An 18,791-nucleotide genomic window follows, 5' to 3' on the forward strand; every position below is an offset into this window, starting at 1 on the left:
ACAAGAAATGGTATTCGTCTAATTGACATATTTCCGATAACCTAAAATTTTAAAAACGACATATTTCTATACAATTGGCAGACTGGTTTTAATTTAAAAATCCTTTAAAATCGATTTTATATTTATACCACTATATATACTCGTTTTCATATCATTATCTCCAGTGGTAGATTATTGGGTAACAAAAGTTTGCGTATGACGTCATAACGAATGCTGAATCCCCTTTTGCCCACATATAAATATCGCGAGGTTTACAGAAGCAATGGATCAAAAGTAAATTAAAATAAACTTAATTTCCAACGACTTGGTTTAACTTGCTAGGATGCCACTAACTGACAACTGACAGCAGAAACCCACTGACTAGTGGTTAGAAAACCCATTGTCTAGTGGTTAGAAAACCCATTGTCCAGTGGTTAGAAAACCCATTGTCCAGTGGTTAGAAAACCCATTGTCCAGTGGTTAGAAAACCCATTGTCTAGTGGTTTAAAAACACCCCAAAAAAGAATTTAGTTTCGTCCAAAAAAATTGTTTGGGTCGTCACGGCTATAAGGATAATTAACAAGCTAGAATTTTAACATTTACAGAAGCTTAATAAAAGCCAAATGGAATAATATAAAGTTAAATATGAATAGTATTTCTGTAGAATATATAAATTTCAATGGCATGGTAAAATACTTCTCTTAATATGACGTCATAGTTTTCTATTGTTACGTTGCAATTATTCACGTCAAATAGTTTAAATAACAACTCAAACCTAAAATCCCTAATGAAAAATTAATTTATTTGAGTTTTATTCTAAAATTTAAAAAAATATTTTTGCTGTAACATGCTATAATGGCAAAACACTTTTACAATACGAGGTTTAACGATATGCCAGGTGGCAGAGAAAATGTAACCATTCCGTTCATGGACTTTTACTTGTGTTATTTAACTTTATATTGTTAGTGATTTATATTTCAGCGTAGCAAATGCTAAATATTTTTGTGTAGTCTTAATTTTTAAATAAGACGCTGGGGTAGAATGCTAAATAAATAAACTTTTTAGCTTTAAATAATTTTATTTATATCAAATAATTGCTCGGCAACATTAATTAAATAATAAAACACAATTAAAAATTTGTTTATTAAATATTTTTAGTTGATTGTTTGAAACAATAGACGTTTGTTTATTCTTGATTAAAGGCATTATTTACACAATTTAGTTAATTATTGAAGTAGTTCAAACCCATTCCACCTTGCTAAATATTAAACAATATTTTATTAGTTGGATTTTATCATCTTAATAATAAATTGCTTTTGTTTGGCAACAAGTCGAAAAAAGTTAAATTAAAAAATACTTTATACCGGGGAATCATTTCTTGGGTGGATCACCTTTTGGTGGATTCCCCTTAAGTGGATCGTTTTTCGGGGGATCAAAGGGTTCAGCTGTGGTCATAAAACAAAAAGAAAATATTTAAAAAATAATAAAGAAATGTAAATGCTTGTTTAAACTTACCATATTGATTTGGATTGTGAGGATTTCCACTATAATTCGGGCTGTAAAATTTAATTTATGACGTTATAATAACAAAAAACAAATCGTCTATTTTAATTGGTCAATTTATATACCTTAAGGAAGTAAACCGTGCTTAAATATTGGCAGCACCGGCAGCGTGGTGTAGTGGTAAGAACACTTATTACACCAATATTAGGCCCCCACTGCTCTCATGCTTTAAAGCTATTGAGTAAGGCGCTATAAACAGTATGAACTCCTGCTGAGCCAGTACTCAATCAGCAGCATAATTATCGGGCAATTATAATCTATAATATCCCAAACTTCCTCAGGCAACTCGAGACTGGGTCGGAGTAACTGTTGTTACTCTATGTTGAGGTTGTGAAATTCGACTTTCTCACATCGAGGATAAAGATATATACAAAAAAACGTATACGTGTGTTGTCCTACTTAAACTGGTTGCAGCGATTGTCGTTGTTAGGATTCATTTTAGATTTGTTCACAAAAAGAAAGATAAAATTCTTCTCACAATAATAAACTTACTGACAATTATTTTTGTTGAAAAGCTTTAAGGCAATTTAACTTAACAATAACAAAATCTGCCGCTGATTTTCACATAAATCCAAGTCCTGAAATTTTTAAAATTAACAAAAGTTAGGCTTTGTATAAAGTAGTTTAAACAACTTGGTCTCACTTGTAAATAAATTATTAACAAGGGCTAAGCTTGAGTACCAAAGCGCTACATATCAGCTTTTGTTTTAAGAAATAATTTTATTAATTCGTGTAATATAAAAAGTTTTACAGTTTTTATAGGTCGTTAACCTTCAGAAAAACTCGTATGCTTGACGACCGCATTAATAAAGTTATCCAGGCATATTATTCCACGGTGACTTTAAAGAATTAAAAAAACTGGTTGCTCTTCAATAAATGAAGGCAATCAACAAGTGAAAGAAATGCATTAGGATGAACGCTTCTAAAAGGCGAGTGCTTTCTGCATCAATTGGCCGTTAAACTATTTATAAATCGTTTTTTGAATGATAACATTGTCCCTTTCCATTCGTTTATCTTACGGCTTTTTATCTTTTTTATAAATTAATATTTAATGACGTCATGAGAAAAAACATCCGTCAAGAAAGTGTTTTATTTAGAGCACAAAAAACTCTTCATATATATTTTTATTCATACAATAAATAATATTAGCGCTGTTGGTTGTTTGTAGGTAATTAGAAGTAGGTTAATAATATTTATTAACTTCTTTGTATTAATTTTTTAATTCGATGCCTGTTTTAATAATAGTAATTTTGTTTTTCACAATTTCTATAAACCAGATCGTGACGTCATTAAAATAAAAACACTGCGCGCGAACTTGGCGTTTTATTAAATGCCGTTACATTCATTTCTGGTATACCCTATCAATTTGTAAAACGAAAAATAACCGAACAAATTACAAAATTTATGTCTAGATTGTAACAAAGTGTTTTAATGTGTTAATGTATATACATTATATTAGTTACAACTCTTGCAAAGTAAATAAAATTAAACCCTTTATTACACTGGAACGAAGTGCATGAAAATAGACGCTTATTTAACCTTATGATTACCCTTAAAATTTCATGTGAAGCAGCATGCTTGAAAATAAAAAAATACTAAAACAAAAGTTTAACATATATGTAAGGATTGTAATTCCCAGTAATATCCTTTAAAAAATCATTTTAAAATCAAATCATGTTATTTCTACTTGCAACAACACAATTGTTCAAAAACCTTTCATGCCTAGTAGAACGAGTGAAATTTAGCTTTTGTTTTTAAGTAAAATCATCTTCTGATCTCTCACCCCCCATGTAAAAATATATTATGACGTAATAACGCCTTTTTCTCATCCATCTAATATCATTAAAAACTTATCAAATACTGAAATAAAAAGGTTTCAAAGTAGATTTAAATAAATGAAACCAAGCAATTAATTTGGAGGTGAAACAATAAACAAATATTTACAATTACATAACTGTTTGATTGTTTGTTGACAATAAAACAATCGACTAACAATACGATTGTCAAAAGAACAATGGAGTTAGTACCAATTATTTTCAAACAATTAAAATATTAGCAAACCAAACAGTTCATTTTAAAGAAAATATCATGATTAACGACCAGGTTTTATGTACAAATGCCTTAGTGACCATTTATAAACAAAGCAACAACTTTTTTATTCAAAAAAAGGATTTACTGCTGACATCTTTGGTGTTATTCAATTACATTAAAGTTATTTTGAAAAATACAAAAAGTAAAAAAATTGATGTAAAAATGACCTTAAAATTTTAACAAAAAATGCAAGTTTTGTGTTTACTCTCTTCTATCCTTGCATGTTGTCGTCAGTACATTCCTGTGATGTCTTTAGTAGTTTATTAGAATTGGTTGGTGTACAGTTGGTCACAGTAACAGTTCCATTTAAAATGTTGCCAGTAATTGAACCACCTTCCATTGTGATGTTTGCATTTGGCATTGTTCCTAATAATGACGTAATAAATAAAATTTCAATGAATTTGAAGTTATTTGAAATAACGTTTAACTTACCTTTGTGCTGACTGCTAGACTGTTGTTGGGCTGCTAGTACATCTAAAAATATTCAATAATAAAATTAAATATTGGTTAAGTGACCAAATTGTTAAAAAAGTAATATGGTTAATAAACCCACCTTTAACATCAGAAGCAGTCCCCTCAACATTAAATTGGTTCACCTTGGCATTCAATATATTTCCTTTCATTGTTTGATTGTTAAATACATAAGTTGGTCGATCATTATTGTCGGCCATTTTACTTTTTACTAATGTTACAACACAAAAAGTTTTGGGCAAAATTATGACACTTTTAAATCAGAAAATAATTAAATTTTGTTTACCGACTATGCTAAAATAAATATTGGCTTAAATATTGCATAAAACTATCAGCTTCACCATTTTTTTGTATATATCTTTATCCTCGATGTGGAAAGGTTAAATACGCGACCTAAACATGGAGTAACATAAGTTACTCTGACCCAGTCTCAAGTTGTCTTTGCTAATTTGGAATATTTTAGATTATAATTGCCTGATAATTATGTTGCTGATTAAGTGCTGGCTTAGCAGGAGTTTATACCGTTTATAGCATCTTACTTAAGGGTGCTACAGCATGAGAGCAGTGGGGATTGAACCCACGACCTCATGTGTTGCTATGAACCTGGGAAATACCCTAAAATTTCTATAAATTCACCTTACACGCTAATAAATAAAATTTTGCGAATTTAAAAACAAAATAAGTTAAAGACTGCGCAACAAAACTTTAAAGTATTAAAAACTTTTATGTCCTTGTTGTAACAAATGTTTTATTGTTACGTAACAATCGCCAGTGTCAAATTACACAAATATGCTATTGTTTATAGTATTGTCTTCATATAACAATGCACACGCAATAACTATAAAAAATCATAGTTACCTTAAATATATTTAACAAATTTGTTATTATAAAAAGGTTTTATATACATGTAGCAATTATAATTCTTAACAATGTCTAAAAAAATATTATCGATTTTATATTTATACCATTATATGCCCGTTTTCATATCATTATCTCCTGTGGTAGATTATTGGGTAACAAAAGTTTGCGTATGACGTCACAACGAATGTTAAATCCCCTTTTCCTACATATAAATGCCAAAAATAAAAACACTGCGCGCACGAACTTGGCGTTTTATTAAGTTCCATTACATTCATTTCTGTTATACCCTATCAATTTGGTAAAAAAACACTGTTTTGGCTTGCTGCTGGAAGTATTGTCACGTCACATTTGTAACAAAATAATTCATTGTTACGTCATAATTATTCGTGTCAGGAGATAAGGTACAAAACTGTGCTTATAACGTCATAATTAAATCAAATGTGATTGAGATTTGTTTATTAAAACTGCGTTAAAACAATTGTTTAATTTGGTCACGTGAATTCACGTCATATTGATGACGTAACAACGATAAATCGATGAAATATTAACATTGAGAGTTGGTCTTTAAATTGGGATTGTGAAAAAGGTGACCAAATGTAAAAATTTGAAATTAAGTTTTTAATTTGAAGTTGTGTCCATGCTTTCCTCTGATGCCCCGTCCTCTCTGTAAAATATATTATGACGTATTAATAGAAATATACTAATTTTAAACACAACAATATATTTTATTACTGAAGTTGTAGGCCTTTCTTTGTATTAGAAAAATGAGGTATTAGATCTAATTTCACAGCATCTCTGACCATGATATTTGATACTTTTAAATTAACATTATCCATGATCAAATTCCCTTTTGGGATTTCCCCTGTTAAAAAAGTAATAACTGGTAAAGGTATTGCTTTTAAGACAATAACTTTAAATGTTTACCTTTGCCCTTGGTTTCGTCTTTGTTTTCTTGCTTTATTACCTCTACAAAATAAAAAAAATATTGTTCGATAATTAGTTTTCAAAAAAATAAAATCGTATTATTTGCTTTTATTTTAAAATTTAATTTAAAGAAAAAAATTGCTTAAGTAGATGAACGCTGCATCTGCAAAGCTTTGCATCTGCAAAGTAGATGAATGTTGCATCTGCAAAGCTCTTATAATACGTATAAGTTTATTTAAAGTTATTTATAACATCTTCAGCTGTTAATATTGCTAACATTGTTCACCGTAATATTAACATCCTCAATGTCATAAATTGTTATTTTACAAGTGGGTTTTTCTTCCTTTCCAGACATTTCAGAATTTTGTTATTTTCTATAAAACACTAAAAACAATTTCAATATCAACAAGTTATAAACAATATCTCACTAAACCTATAACAAATACCAAACTTGACGTTTAACCACTTTCTTAAACTTGTTAGAAAAGATGTCGCCAACTGAAAGCATTCTGATTAGGGAATCTATTTTTATTACAAGTTTTTCGAAAACACTTAAAAAAAAGGTTTGCTTCGCTCCATTATATTTACTTGGATTCTCATAAATGTTACTGATAATAAACTGACATTTGAATGTAACCGAAGCGTTACAAACCAGTAGAATGCACCAACATGCAGTTGATAATAAGCATATCTGTTATTATCATATTCAAGTTAGACTACATCCTTTAAACACTTAAAGGTCTGGCTTTTTAAACTTAATAAAATGGGTTCCGAAAAACTAGATAAAATGTAATAAAAGGGAACCCTTCTTGTATTTGTGCTTCATAGAATCCCCAGTTGAAGGAGTCCCTGTTTATATTGATTACAAATTTACCAAGTTCTAACTTTTGACCCTACAAGTTTTAATAAAGAACGATGTAGTTCATTTTATTGTCTTGCCATTGGAAAGCAAATATTGTCACGTCATATTTGTAACAAATTCATCTATTGTTACTTCATAATCATTCGTGTCAAAGAATGAGAAAACAAAACTTTCCTGTTGACGTTATCATTTAATACAAATGTGATTGTGATTTGTTTATTAAAATTGCGTTGATAAAACAATTGTTTAATTTGGTCACGTAAGATTTTCAATGACGTCACAATCATAAATTGGCTTACCAATTAAAAAATTTGTGAAAAAAAAATTGTAAAGTTTAATTTGTAACTTTTTCTACAGAAGATAAAAAGGTGAACTAAATGTAAATATTTGAAATTAGGTTTTTAATTTGAAGTTGTGTCCATGCTTTCCACCGATGCCCCGTCATCCCTGTAAAATATATTATGACGTATTAATAGAAATAAATTTATTTTAAATACAACAATATAAATTATTACTCGGTTTGTTGCTCGGTCTTTGTATTAGAAGGAGGTGTCATATTGTATTTTACAGAATCTCCGCCCATGATTTTGGATCCTTCTGTTGTAACATTATCCATAGTTAGACTTCCCTTGGGGACTTCCCCTGTTAACAAAGTAATAACGGATAAATAACAACGTTTTCAAGACAAAAAGTTTATTTTATTTACCTTTGACTTTGCCCCCGACTTCCTTTCCCATTTTCATTATTTCTAGAAAAAGAAAAAATGTTGTTAACAAAATATAATTTTTTAAATATAATAATTTTTTAATTTGAAAAAGGTTGCTATTGTGTTTCAGCCAATTAACACTAGGCTCAACTACAGATAAAGTTGCGTTTGCAAAAGTTGAGTTTTATTTTTTTGCTGGGTTTGGTGACCATGCCATAACATATTAAAATCTTTATGTAAACATTAATACTTTTGGCATGTTTTAAATCATTAAATTGATTTTGTCATTTTTTCCCGTCGCATTGTTGTAATATTAATTGTATATCGTATTTATTATTTACTTTTATTAATGCGCGAAACACCAAAATAAAAAAAAAATAAAATAATTTAAGAATTTATTTAAAGTTACTCATAATATCGTCAGCAGAGCCCTCAAATACTCGGGATCGATCGACCAGAATTTCATCATTCTTAAGAGTACTATTTGTTATTTTATATGCAGGTATTTCATTATTTTTATTATTTTCTGACATTTTGGGGTTTCACTATTTTCTATAAAACACTAAAAACAATTTCAATATCAACAAGTTATAAACAATATCTCACTAAACCTATAACAAATACTAAACTTGACGTTCAACCACTTCCTTAAACTTGTTAGAAAAGATGGCGCCAACTAAAAGCACCCTGATTAGGAAATCTATTTTTATTACAACCGGAAAACACTTAAAAGAAAAAGGTTTGCTTCGCCCCATCATACTTATTGGGTTCTCATAAATGTCGCAATACTGATAATAAACTGACATTTGAATGTGACCAAAGCTTTACAAACCAGTAGAATGCACTAACATATAGTTAAAGTGTGTAGCCCACGCTTTTTGTTTAGTATAATAATAAGCATATCTGTTATTACCATATTCAGGTTAGACTACATCCTTTAAACACTTAAAGGTCTGGCTTTTTAAACTTAATTAAATGGGTTCCGAAAAACCAGATTAAATAGCTTCATAAAATCCCCAGTTGAAAGAGTCCTGTTCATATTGGTTACATATTTACTAAATTTACTGTTAAAAACCTGTAAACATCTGAAGCTCTTAGCTTTTTAAACGTATCTAAACGGGGTTCCGCAAAATTGGAATAAATATATTAATAGAGAACCCCCTTTTTCACTTTTTTTTACTCAGTTTAAATAGTACCTGCTGGGAAAATACCCAGTTGAGAAAAAAACAGTTTAAATAGTACCTGCTAACACTGGTTTAATATTACCATGTTTAACTTTCGATCCACCAAGTTTTAGTAAATAACGTTACAAAGCAGTAAGATGAAATAACATAGGGTTATATATAAATGGCATATCTGTAATGAATAACAACATTAAGAGTAGAATATCATTCTAACTAAACGTAATATTTATTACAAAAGTTACCATTTGTTTCTTGGTAAAATTCATACAAAAAATAGTAGTAATTTTGTTTTTCACAATTTCTATAAACCAGATCGTGACGTCATTAAAAAAAACACTGTGCGCACGAACTTGGCGTTTTATTAAGTTCCGTTACATTCATTTCTGTTATACCCTAACAATTTGGTAAAACGAAAAATAACCGAACAAATTACAAAATTTATGTTTAAATTGTAATAAAGTGTTTTAATGTGTTACAAATACATTATATTAGTTACAACTCTTGTAAAGTAAATAAAATTAAACCCTTTATTACACTGGAACGAAGTGCATGAAAATAAACGCTTATTTAACCTTAAGTTTACCCTTAAAATTTCATGTGAAGCAGCATGCTTGAAAATATAAAAAAATACAAAAATGCTGAGACGGGAAAACCTAGGAGCTTTTTTGTTATACAAAGTTCACGTCACTATTTCAACATGAGCGATCGGTTGTTACGTAATAAACATTGTCAAGTTACTCGAATATTGTGTGCATGACGTCACAAAGAATTGTAATAATTGAAGCGACAAGAGCTATTTACATTTCATTTTTTATTTTAACAATTGTCTATTTCCATTTCTTCGGTTTTCGGTTCTTCTTCCTCTCTGTAAAAATAATTTGATGACGTAATAATAGCAATAAACAGTGGTAGTTATAGTTGGCTTTATTTAATTAAATTAATTACAGAAGTGCATCTTATTTGTTTAAATAAAGTTAATACATGGGTTGTGCGTTGGTGTTAGAAGAAGATGTTAAACCATATTCTCTGACATCACCACATAACAAATTAGTATCAGCTATGGTGGCATTTGACAAATCCACGTTGACCTTGGAAACACTTCCTGTAAAAAAAAAGTTAAAAAAAGATTCTTAAATATATTATAGAGATTGTTTACGCTTGCCTTTATTTTTGTCACCATCCTTTCTTTCTTCCTTCATTACCTCTAAAATATACAAGCTGAATATGAAAACAATTTTCTGACAAAAATTATTAAGAAATATCAATAACTTTGTTGGCGGCACATACTTGTAACTTCTTCAGCTGGTCCTGTGTATTTTCGAGCCGTATCAACCAGAAGGTTTTTTCCTTTAATATCAGCTCCACTTAAATTAACATCTGGGTATTTGTTGTCTTTAGACATTTTTTTCAAAAAACTAGAAAAATTCCTTTAAATGCTTAGTTGAAACGCTAAAAAAAATAACTGATATCAAAAATATGTAACGTACAAAATGTATATTACCAAAAGTAAAAAACTTAAGCTTTCAAAAACCTACCTAAATGGGGTTCCGCAAAACTAGAATAAATACATGAAAAGGGAACCCTGCTCTTATATTTGTGCTTTATAAAATCACCAGTTGAAAGAGTCCCTATTCATATTGGTTACATATTTACCAATTTTAACCGTTGTAGCAACAAAGTTTTAGTAAATAACGATGTAGTTTCTTTTTATTGTCTTGCCATTGAAAAGCAAATATTGTCACGTCATATTTGTAACAAATTCATCTATTGTTACTTTATAATCATTCGTGTCAGAGGATAAGGTAAACAAAACTTTGTTTATGACGTCATAATTAAATACAAATGTGATTGTGATATGTTTATTAAAACTGCATTGATAAGACAATTGAATAAATTTGGTCACGTAAATTTATGACGTCATATTGATGACGTAACAACGACAAATTGATGACATATTAACATTGAGGGTCTTCGAATTCGGATTGTGTTAGAATAATGATCTTCGATGACGTCACAATCATAAAACAAGCTCACCAATTATATAGAGGAAGAAAAATTTAAGGCACAAAAAATTCATAAAATCTCGAAAAAATATCACGTGACTACAGATCGTGACGTCACCAAATATATAAAATAAATAAATAGAATATAGTGCAAAATATAAGCGCAAATCTTTCTCTAAAACAACAGATTAAAGTAACTGTGACGTCATATGACAATATTATTATGATGCAATAATCAAAATAATTAATATCTTATTATGACGTAATATTAAGATTAGGTTTTAAATAAACCACGTGGTTTAGCAGGTCGATCGACGCCCACAATGATAAGTTTTCCATCACGTAAGCAAGCCATTATGTGCGTCATACCCTTTGTGACGTAAACGCACGTGATTGGCCGACATAAACTTAAACTCGATATTTCATCAAAACTAAAAAAAAATATCAAATTTAATACATATGTTAGGTTTTTATTAATTATGAATGACGTCACCTAACAATGACGTCAGGCTCACCTTGACAACTCTCTGACTGCGAGCAATCCTGCGTGGTCACCCGTGACCAGATGTTCCCCGCACACGGTCATGTGACCTAACCTAGCCTCCAAGCAGTCTAATGCGAGATGTTTTCCGTTGATGGAAAATAAATGAAGAAAATGTTTTTCCTTAAATTTAATTTTATTTAAAATTAATTGTTCGAGAACTTAAGTTTAGGTTCTGCAAATAAAATCTACTTATAAGCTCTAAAAAATCCCCCAGTTAAATTAATGGTTTATTATAACCTATAAAACATGCCGTACAAACAAACATTTAATTTAAAATTAATAAAGCAAAGGTAATATATATGAATAAACAAATTATTTTGTACCAATGGAAAATTCCGTTAGACTTTTTGGTGTTAATAATTAATATAAACCCATAAAAATAGGTAGTGCAAATGCAGAACTACTATTTTAATTTATTCAAACAGTATTAAAAAGTCAATGTGCCCACTCATTTTTAAAATCTTAACGAACAAAAGCGCTGTATATTATATACATATATGTGTATAAACACCTACATTTAGAGGGAAATATGACACGCTATAGACCAAAAAACTTTTGAACAAATATGGTGTAAGTTTGAGTAGAAGCAGAACTGTTCTATTTAACAAAGAAGCAATATATTGTGCGAAACTTTTAATCAAACTAACAATGGTAAACGATACCATAAAAATAAACCCACAATGTGATTTCACAACGGCAATAAAACCATAATTCTTAAAAGGGTAAACAAATAAAATTCCCTATAAGTATATCAATGTTGCAACAGTAGTACAGGAACTTAACCATGGTAACGGGTAAACATAATGACAACACAACCAACAAAAGCAGAAGTGATATTATATTCACATACAAACCAAATTAAGCATAAAAAACAACTTGAAATGTTTTGAAGATTGATATCAAAAATATTGACATTCTTCGTTCAAATTAAAAATTATTTAAAAAAAAAACTAAAATACCAATAAAATAGAATATTTAGATCTAAAATACTTAAAATTTAAACGAATAAAAAAAAACTTAATTTTAAAAGATTTAAAATGAAAAACTTACAATTCCATGTTCCTTGTTGGCTCTTGCATAAACCACTATCCTCCCCTCACCAGACATGGCAACCAGAGGGATGGTGTATTCTAATATATGGTTGCCAACTGGTCGGATGGTTCGGACATAATGACCTTTTCTTACAGTGTGGATAATACACGTACCATCCTAAATATTTTATTTTAATTTTAAATATGGAAAGATAAAAAAAGTTTCAAAAAAATAAATTATAAACTTTGTTCCCCATAATCTTGTTATTAAATAAAGTAGACAAAAATGTTAAAGTCATTTTAGCAAACTTTATATATGCTGATATAAATGCACCTGCACCACCTTATACGCTAAAAAAATCAAATTTTAGAAATTAAAAAACAAAATAAGTTAAAGGGTGGGCAACAAAACTTTAAAGTTTTAAAAACTCTTATGTAACAAATTTTTGTCAAAGTACACGTTCGTGGTATTGTTTATATAGTATTGTCTTTATTTAACAATGCACTCGCAATAACTATAAAAAATCATAGTTACCCTGAATGTTTTTGACAATTTTGTTATTTTTAAAAAGGTTTTATATACATGTAGGAATTATAATTCTTAACAATGTCTAAAAAAATATTTTATTAACAAATGGTACAAACAAAATTTTTACTGAAAATATCAAATACAAAACTTATTGTCCAAGTAAACTTAAACTGAAAGCACCCTGCAAACCCTATTTATTACAAGTTGTTGAAAAACACCAAGAGAAAGAAGTTAGTTTTGCCCAATAAACTATTTTGGGTACTTATTATCGTCACTTTTTCTAAAACCACAACTCATTGAAACTTGGGTCGAATTTTATTTAAAATTGAAGTAAATTTGTCAGAATTGAACTGGGCCTCAGAAGGGTGGAATGGCGATTTAGTTACATTACTAATACCCAAGATGTGCATTTTATTCCTATAAAAAATAGCACATTAACTTTGATTTAAAAATCCTTAAAATCGATTTTATATTTATACCACTATATACTCGTTTTCATATCATTATCTCCTGTGGTAGATTATTGGGTAACAAAAGTTTGCGTATTTTCCATAACGCAAGTTATAAAGAATACCCTTACTGCAAATAACCAATGCCAAATTTAACGTTTAAATATTTTTTTAACTTGATAAAAAAGATTTTGCCAACTGACTGCACCCTGCAATAGGAACCTACTTATTACAATTTGTTGAAAACACTTAGAAGAAAGAAGTTAGTTTTGATCAATAAACTATTTCAGGAGTCCCACGTCATTGCCACGCAATTTGCATGGATAACACACTTGAGTTTTGACTTCTACAGAAACCTTTAAACAAGAAATGGTATTCGTCTAATTGACATATTTCCGATAACCTAAAATTTTAAAAACGACATATTTCTATACAATTGGCAGACTGGCTTTAATTTAAAAATCCTTTAAAATCGATTTTATATTTATACCACTATATATACTCGTTTTCATATCATTATCTCCAGTGGTAGATTATTGGGTAACAAAAGTTTGCGTATGACGTCATAACGAATGTTAAATTCCCCTTTTTCCCACATATAAATGGCGCGAGGTTTACAAAAAAAATAAATCAAAAGTAAAATAAAAATAAACTTAATTTCCAACGACTTGGTTTAACTTGCTAGGATGTCACTAACTGACAGCAGGAACCCACCGTCTAGTGGTTAGAAAACACCCAAAAAAAAGAATTTAGTTTCGTCCAAAAAAATTGTTTGGGTCGTCACAGCTATAAGGATAATTAACAAGCTAGAATTTTAACATTTACAGAGGCTTAATAAAAGCAAGATAGAAATAATACTTAGTTAAATATAAATAGTATTTCTGTAGAATATATATCAATGGCATGGTAAAAAAACTTTTCTTAATATGACGTCATACTAAAAAGTTCTATTGTTACGTTACAATTATCCGCGTCATTAAATAACAATCCAAAACTTAAAATCCTTAACTAAAAATTTAATTTATTTAAGTTTATTCTAAGATATAGAGCTTTAAAAATATTTCGCTGTAACATGCTATTGTAACGTACTGTGTTTTATTATCCTCGCCGTTATCTTTCTGGTCTGACGCCTTTACCCTTACGTCACTTCCCCTTTTAGCTTACCGCTTCCCCTTTTAGCTTACCTGACGCCTTTACCCTTACGTCACTTCCCCTTTTAGCTTACCGCTTCCCCTTTTAGCTTACCTGACGCCTTTACCCTTACGTCACTTCCCCTTTTAGCTTACCGCTTCCCCTTTTAGCTTACCTGACGCCTTTACCCTTACGTCACTTCCCCTTTTAGCTTAAATTAATGTGATTCTATTTGAATAAGGTTTACCGTGACTAAATTAATAAACTGTTGAATAATGTGAAATTGTGAATTAATATTAAGAACTTTGTACTCGGTTATTACACTATAATGGCAAAACACTTTTACAATACGAGGTTTAACGATATGCCAGGTGGCAGAGAAATTGTAACCATTCCGTTCATGGACTTTTACTTGTGTTATTTAACTTTATATTGTTAGTGATTTTTATTTCAGCGTAGCAAATGCTAAATATTTTTGTGTAGTCTCAAATTTTAAACAAAACGCTGGGGTAGAATGCTAAATAAATAAACTTTTTAGCTTTAAATAATTTTATTTATATCAAATAATTGCTCGGCAACATTAAATAATAAAACACAATTAAAAATTTGTTTATTAAATATTTTTAGTTGATTGTTTGAAACAATAGACGTTTGTTTATTCTTGATTAAAGGCATTATTTACACAATTTTGTTAATTATTGAAGTAGTTCAAACCCATTCCACCTTGCTAAATATTAAACAATATTTTAATAGTTGGATTTTATCATCTTAATAGTAAATTGCTTTTGTTTGGCAACAAGTCGAAAAAAGTTAAATTAAAAAATACTTTATACCGGGGAATCATTTCTTGGGTGGATCACCTTTTGGTGGATTCCCCTTTGGTGAATCGTCTTTCGGGGGGTCAAAGGGTGTCGCTGTGGTCAAAAAACAAAAGTGAAATATTTAAAAAATAATAAAAAAACGTAAATGCTTGTTAAAACTTACCAGATTGAAATTGATTGTGAGGATTTCCACTATAATTCGGGCTGTAAAATTTAATTTATGACGTTATAATAACAAAAAACAAATTGTCTATTTTAATTGGTCAATTTATATACCTTAAGGAAGTAAACCGTGCTTAAATATTAGCAGCACCGGCAGCGTGGTGTAGTGGTAAGAACACTTATTACACCAATATTAGGCCCCCACTACTCTCATGCTGTAGCGCACTTCTGCTGAGCCAGCACTTAATCAGCAGTTTAATTATCGGTCAATTATAATCTCTATAATATTTCAAACTGCCACAGGCAACTCGAGACTGGGTCAGGGTAATAGTTGTTACACTATGTTGAGGTTGTGAAATTCGACCTTCCCACATCGAAAGAATAAAGATTTTTGTACAAAAAAACGTGTGTTGTCTTACTTAAACTGGTTGCAGCGATTGTCGTTGTTAGGATTCATTTTAGATTTGTTCACAAAAAGAAAGATAAAATTCTTCTCACAAATAATAAACTTACTGACAGTTATTTTTTTTGAAAAGCTTTTAGGCAATTTAACTTAACAATAACAAAATCTGTCGCTGATTTTCACATAAATCCAAGTCCTGAAATTTTTAAATTTAGCAAAAGTTAGGCTTTGTATAAAGTGGTTTAAACAACTTGGTCCCACCTGCAAATAAATTATTAACAAGGACCCAAAGCGCTACATATCAGCTTTACATTCCTGTGATGTCATTTCCGGCTGAGTGGGTTGCATCACGTGACTGTCAATAGAAAAGTTTGTTTAGTTTGTGACGTCCTTTACGACAGAACTATCACCATTGTTAGTTCCTTAAACTAATTTTACATGAAACATTAGTTTTTTTATATGTAAAAATACAAACCCTTGTGGTTTATTAGGATTGGTTGGTAGTTGATTACATTAACATCTCTATTTAAAAAGTTGCCAGAAATTGTTCCACCTTCCATTGTGATGTTTGCATTAGGCATTGTTTCTAATAATGACGTAATAAATATAATTTTAATGAATTTGAAGTTATTTGAAATAACGTTTAACTTACCTTTGTGGTTACTGCTGGACTGTTGTTGGGCTGCTTGTGCCTCTAAAAATATTCAATAATAAAATTAAATATTGGTTTAGTGACCAAATAGTTAAAAAAGTAATATGGTTTATAAACCCATCTCTACCATCAGCACGATCCGTATTGTCGGCCATTTTACTTTTTACTAATGTTACAACACAAAAAGATTTTGACAAAACACTTTTGAACCAAAAAAATTATGACACTTATTTTAAACTAGAAAATAAATAAATTTTGTTTACCGACTATGCTAAAATAAATATTGGCTTAAGAATTGCATCATTTTTTTTATAAATCTTTATCCTCGATGTGGGAAAGTCAAAAGCGCGACCTAAAGATAAAGTAACAACTGTTACCCTGACCCAGTCTCGAGTTGCCTGTGGCAGTTTGGGATATTATTGATTGTAATTGCCCAATAACTAAGCTGCTGATTAAGTGTTGGCTCAGCAAAAGTTTATACCGTTTATAGCACCTTACTCAAGGGCGCTACAGCATGAGAGCAGTGGGGATTGAACCCACGATCTCATGTGTTGCTATAAACCGAGGGAATACCCTAACATTTCTATAAATTCACCTTATACGCTAAAAAAATCAAATTTTAGAAATTTAAAAACAAAATAAGTTAAAGGGTGGGCAACAAAACTTTAAAGTTTTAAAAACTCTTATGTAACAAATTTTTGTCAAATTACACGTTCGTGGTATTGTTTATATAGTATTGTCTTCATTTAACAATGCACTCGCAATAACTATAAAAATCATAGTTACCCTGAATGTTTTTGACAATTTTGTTATTTTTAAAAAGGTTTTATATACATGTAGGAATTATAATTCTTAACAATTTCTAAAAAAATATTTTATTAACAAATTGTACAAACAAAATTTTATTGAAAATATCGAATACGAAACTTATTGTCCAAGTATACTTAAACTGAAAGCACCCTGCAAACCCTATTTATTACATTTTGTTGAAAAACACCAAAAGAAAAAAGTTAGTTTTGCCCAATAAACTATTTTGGGTACTTATTATCGTCACTTTTTCTAAAACCACAACTCATTGAAACTTGGGTCGAATTTTATTTAAAATTGAAGTAAATTTGTCGAAATTGGACTTGGCCTCAGAAGGGTAGAATGGCGATTTAGTTACATTACTAATACCCAAGATGTGCATTTTATTCCTATAGAAAATAGCACATTAACTTTGATTTAAAAATCCTTAAAATCGATTTTATATTTATACCACTATATACTCGTTTTCATATCATTATCTCCTGTGGTAGATTATTGGGTAACAAAAGTTTGCGTATTTTCAATAACGCAAGTTATAAAGAATACCCTTACTGCAAATAACCAATACCAAATTTAACGTTTAAATATTTTTTTAACTTGATAAAAAAGATTTTGCCAACTGACTGCACCCTGCAATAGGAACCCTACTTATTACAATTTGTTGAAAACACTTAGAAGAAAGAAGTTAGTTTTAATCAACAAACTATTTCAGGAGGCCCATGTCATTGCCACGCAATTTGCATGGATAACACACTTGAGTTTTGACTTGTACAGAAACCTTTAAACAAGAAATGGTATTCGTCTAATTGACATATTTCCGAAAACCTAAAATTTTAAAAACAACATATTTCTATACAATTGGCAGACTGGCTTTAATTTAAAAATATCGTAAAATCGATATTTATATTTATACCACTTAATACCCGTTTTCATATTATTTTCTCCTGTGGTAGATTATTGGGTAACAAAAGTTTGCGTATGACGTCATAACGAATGCTGAATCCCCTTTTGCCCACATATAAATGTCGCGAGGTTTACAGAAAAAATAAATCAGAAGTAAATAAAAATAAACTTAATTTCCAACCTTGGTTTAACTTGCTAGGATGCCACCAACTGACAGCAGAAACCCATTGTCTAGTGGTTAGGAAACACCTCAAAGAAAGAAGTAGCATGAAGAATTTTGACATTTACAGAAGCTTAATAAAAGCAAGATAGAATATTATGTAGTTAAATATAAATAGTATTTCTGTAAGATATATAAATGTCACTGGATGAACTTGACGTTCAACCACTTCCTTAAACTTGTTAGAAAAGATGTCGCCAACTAAAAGCACCCTGATTAGGGAATCTATTTTTATTACAACTTTTTGGAAAACACTTAAAAAAAAGGTTTGCTTCGCTCCATTATATTTACTTGGATTCTCATAAATGTTACTGATAATAAACTGACATTTGAATGTGACCAAAGCGTTACAAACCAGTAGAATGCACTAACATATAGTTAATAATAGACTACACCGTTATTGTAGTTCGACATATTCAATAAAAAACTACTGTTTGTTTCTTTAAAATTGTTTGCGTGAGGGTTTTTAAATAACAACCGAGGCCTAAAATCCTT

General features: G+C 29.8%; 4 protein-coding genes and 1 long non-coding RNA gene across 6 annotated transcripts; all 5 read right to left on the bottom strand.

Annotated features, from left to right (window-relative positions):
- Positions 1–2,004: 2,004 nt before the first annotated feature.
- LOC145743462 (uncharacterized) lies at positions 2,005–4,378 on the bottom strand. Of its 2 annotated transcripts, XM_082561425.1 has the most exons (4): positions 4,187–4,378; positions 4,066–4,107; positions 3,801–3,999; positions 2,005–2,120 (listed from the first exon to the last, which is right to left on the bottom strand). In XM_082561425.1, exons 1-3 carry the CDS (start codon positions 4,302–4,304, stop codon positions 3,845–3,847), a joined length of 315 nt encoding a protein of 104 aa, XP_082417551.1. In that variant the 5' UTR covers positions 4,305–4,378; the 3' UTR covers positions 2,005–2,120; positions 3,801–3,844. The 2 variants fall into 2 exon arrangements, with proteins under 2 accessions (XP_082417551.1, XP_082417550.1); XM_082561424.1 differs by lacking the exon at positions 2,005–2,120 and having other exon boundaries at positions 3,469–3,999.
- A 2,568-nt stretch (positions 4,379–6,946) lies between these two features.
- On the bottom strand, positions 6,947–8,124 carry LOC145742881 (uncharacterized). The gene is made up of 4 exons (XM_082560712.1): positions 7,867–8,124; positions 7,458–7,499; positions 7,267–7,393; positions 6,947–7,198 (listed from the first exon to the last, which is right to left on the bottom strand). Exons 1-4 carry the CDS (start codon positions 7,988–7,990, stop codon positions 7,153–7,155), a joined length of 339 nt encoding a protein of 112 aa, XP_082416838.1. The 5' UTR covers positions 7,991–8,124; the 3' UTR covers positions 6,947–7,152.
- Positions 8,125–8,771: 647 nt separating this feature from the next.
- On the bottom strand, positions 8,772–10,309 carry LOC145742882 (uncharacterized). The gene is made up of 5 exons (XM_082560714.1): positions 10,177–10,309; positions 9,929–10,090; positions 9,804–9,845; positions 9,623–9,743; positions 8,772–9,506 (listed from the first exon to the last, which is right to left on the bottom strand). The coding sequence occupies exons 2-5, from the start codon at positions 10,041–10,043 to the stop codon at positions 9,458–9,460; spliced, it is 327 nt and encodes a 108-aa protein (XP_082416840.1). The 5' UTR covers positions 10,044–10,090; positions 10,177–10,309; the 3' UTR covers positions 8,772–9,457.
- Positions 10,310–10,484: 175 nt separating this feature from the next.
- Positions 10,485–14,097, bottom strand: LOC145743015 (neurobeachin-like protein 1). Its single transcript, XM_082560870.1, has 3 exons — positions 12,239–14,097; positions 11,160–11,308; positions 10,485–11,075 (listed from the first exon to the last, which is right to left on the bottom strand). Exons 1-3 carry the CDS (start codon positions 12,293–12,295, stop codon positions 10,919–10,921), a joined length of 363 nt encoding a protein of 120 aa, XP_082416996.1. The 5' UTR covers positions 12,296–14,097; the 3' UTR covers positions 10,485–10,918.
- A 769-nt stretch (positions 14,098–14,866) lies between these two features.
- LOC145743461 (uncharacterized) lies at positions 14,867–15,981 on the bottom strand. The gene is made up of 4 exons (XR_014281014.1): positions 15,731–15,981; positions 15,313–15,353; positions 15,162–15,242; positions 14,867–15,055 (listed from the first exon to the last, which is right to left on the bottom strand). It is a non-coding gene; the product is annotated as an uncharacterized LOC145743461 (long non-coding RNA).
- Positions 15,982–18,791: the final 2,810 nt, after the last annotated feature.

Source organism: Corella eumyota, chromosome 2 (genome assembly GCF_963082875.1).
Source record: "Corella eumyota chromosome 2, kaCorEumy4.1, whole genome shotgun sequence".
NCBI lineage: Eukaryota > Metazoa > Chordata > Ascidiacea > Phlebobranchia > Corellidae > Corella > Corella eumyota.

Excerpts from the sequence above, each read along its gene's own strand:
- LOC145742881 (XM_082560712.1), bottom strand. The coding sequence starts at position 7,990 with ATGTCAGAAAATAATAAAAATAATGAAATACCTGCATATAAAATAACA. Across the intron at positions 7,500-7,866 it reads CTCTGCTGACGATATTATGA|AAATAATGAAAATGGGAAAG; the intron begins GTAACTTTAAAT and ends TTCTTTTTCTAG. Across the intron at positions 7,199-7,266 it reads AAGACCGAGCAACAAACCGA|GGATGACGGGGCATCGGTGG; the intron begins GTAATAATTTAT and ends TATATTTTACAG.
- LOC145742882 (XM_082560714.1), bottom strand. The coding sequence starts at position 10,043 with ATGTCTAAAGACAACAAATACCCAGATGTTAATTTAAGTGGAGCTGAT. Across the intron at positions 9,744-9,803 it reads GGATGGTGACAAAAATAAAG|GAAGTGTTTCCAAGGTCAAC; the intron begins GCAAGCGTAAAC and ends TTTTTTTTACAG. Across the intron at positions 9,507-9,622 it reads AACACCAACGCACAACCCAT|AGAGGAAGAAGAACCGAAAA; the intron begins GTATTAACTTTA and ends TTATTTTTACAG.
- LOC145743462 (XM_082561425.1), bottom strand. The coding sequence starts at position 4,304 with ATGGCCGACAATAATGATCGACCAACTTATGTATTTAACAATCAAACA. Across the intron at positions 4,108-4,186 it reads GACTGCTTCTGATGTTAAAG|ATGTACTAGCAGCCCAACAA; the intron begins GTGGGTTTATTA and ends GAATATTTTTAG. Across the intron at positions 4,000-4,065 it reads GTCTAGCAGTCAGCACAAAG|GAACAATGCCAAATGCAAAC; the intron begins GTAAGTTAAACG and ends CGTCATTATTAG.
- LOC145743015 (XM_082560870.1), bottom strand. The coding sequence starts at position 12,295 with ATGTCTGGTGAGGGGAGGATAGTGGTTTATGCAAGAGCCAACAAGGAA. Across the intron at positions 11,309-12,238 it reads CCAACAAGGAACATGGAATT|GAAAAACATTTTCTTCATTT; the intron begins GTAAGTTTTTCA and ends ATTAAATTTAAG. Across the intron at positions 11,076-11,159 it reads GCAGTCAGAGAGTTGTCAAG|TTTTGATGAAATATCGAGTT; the intron begins GTGAGCCTGACG and ends ATTTTTTTTTAG.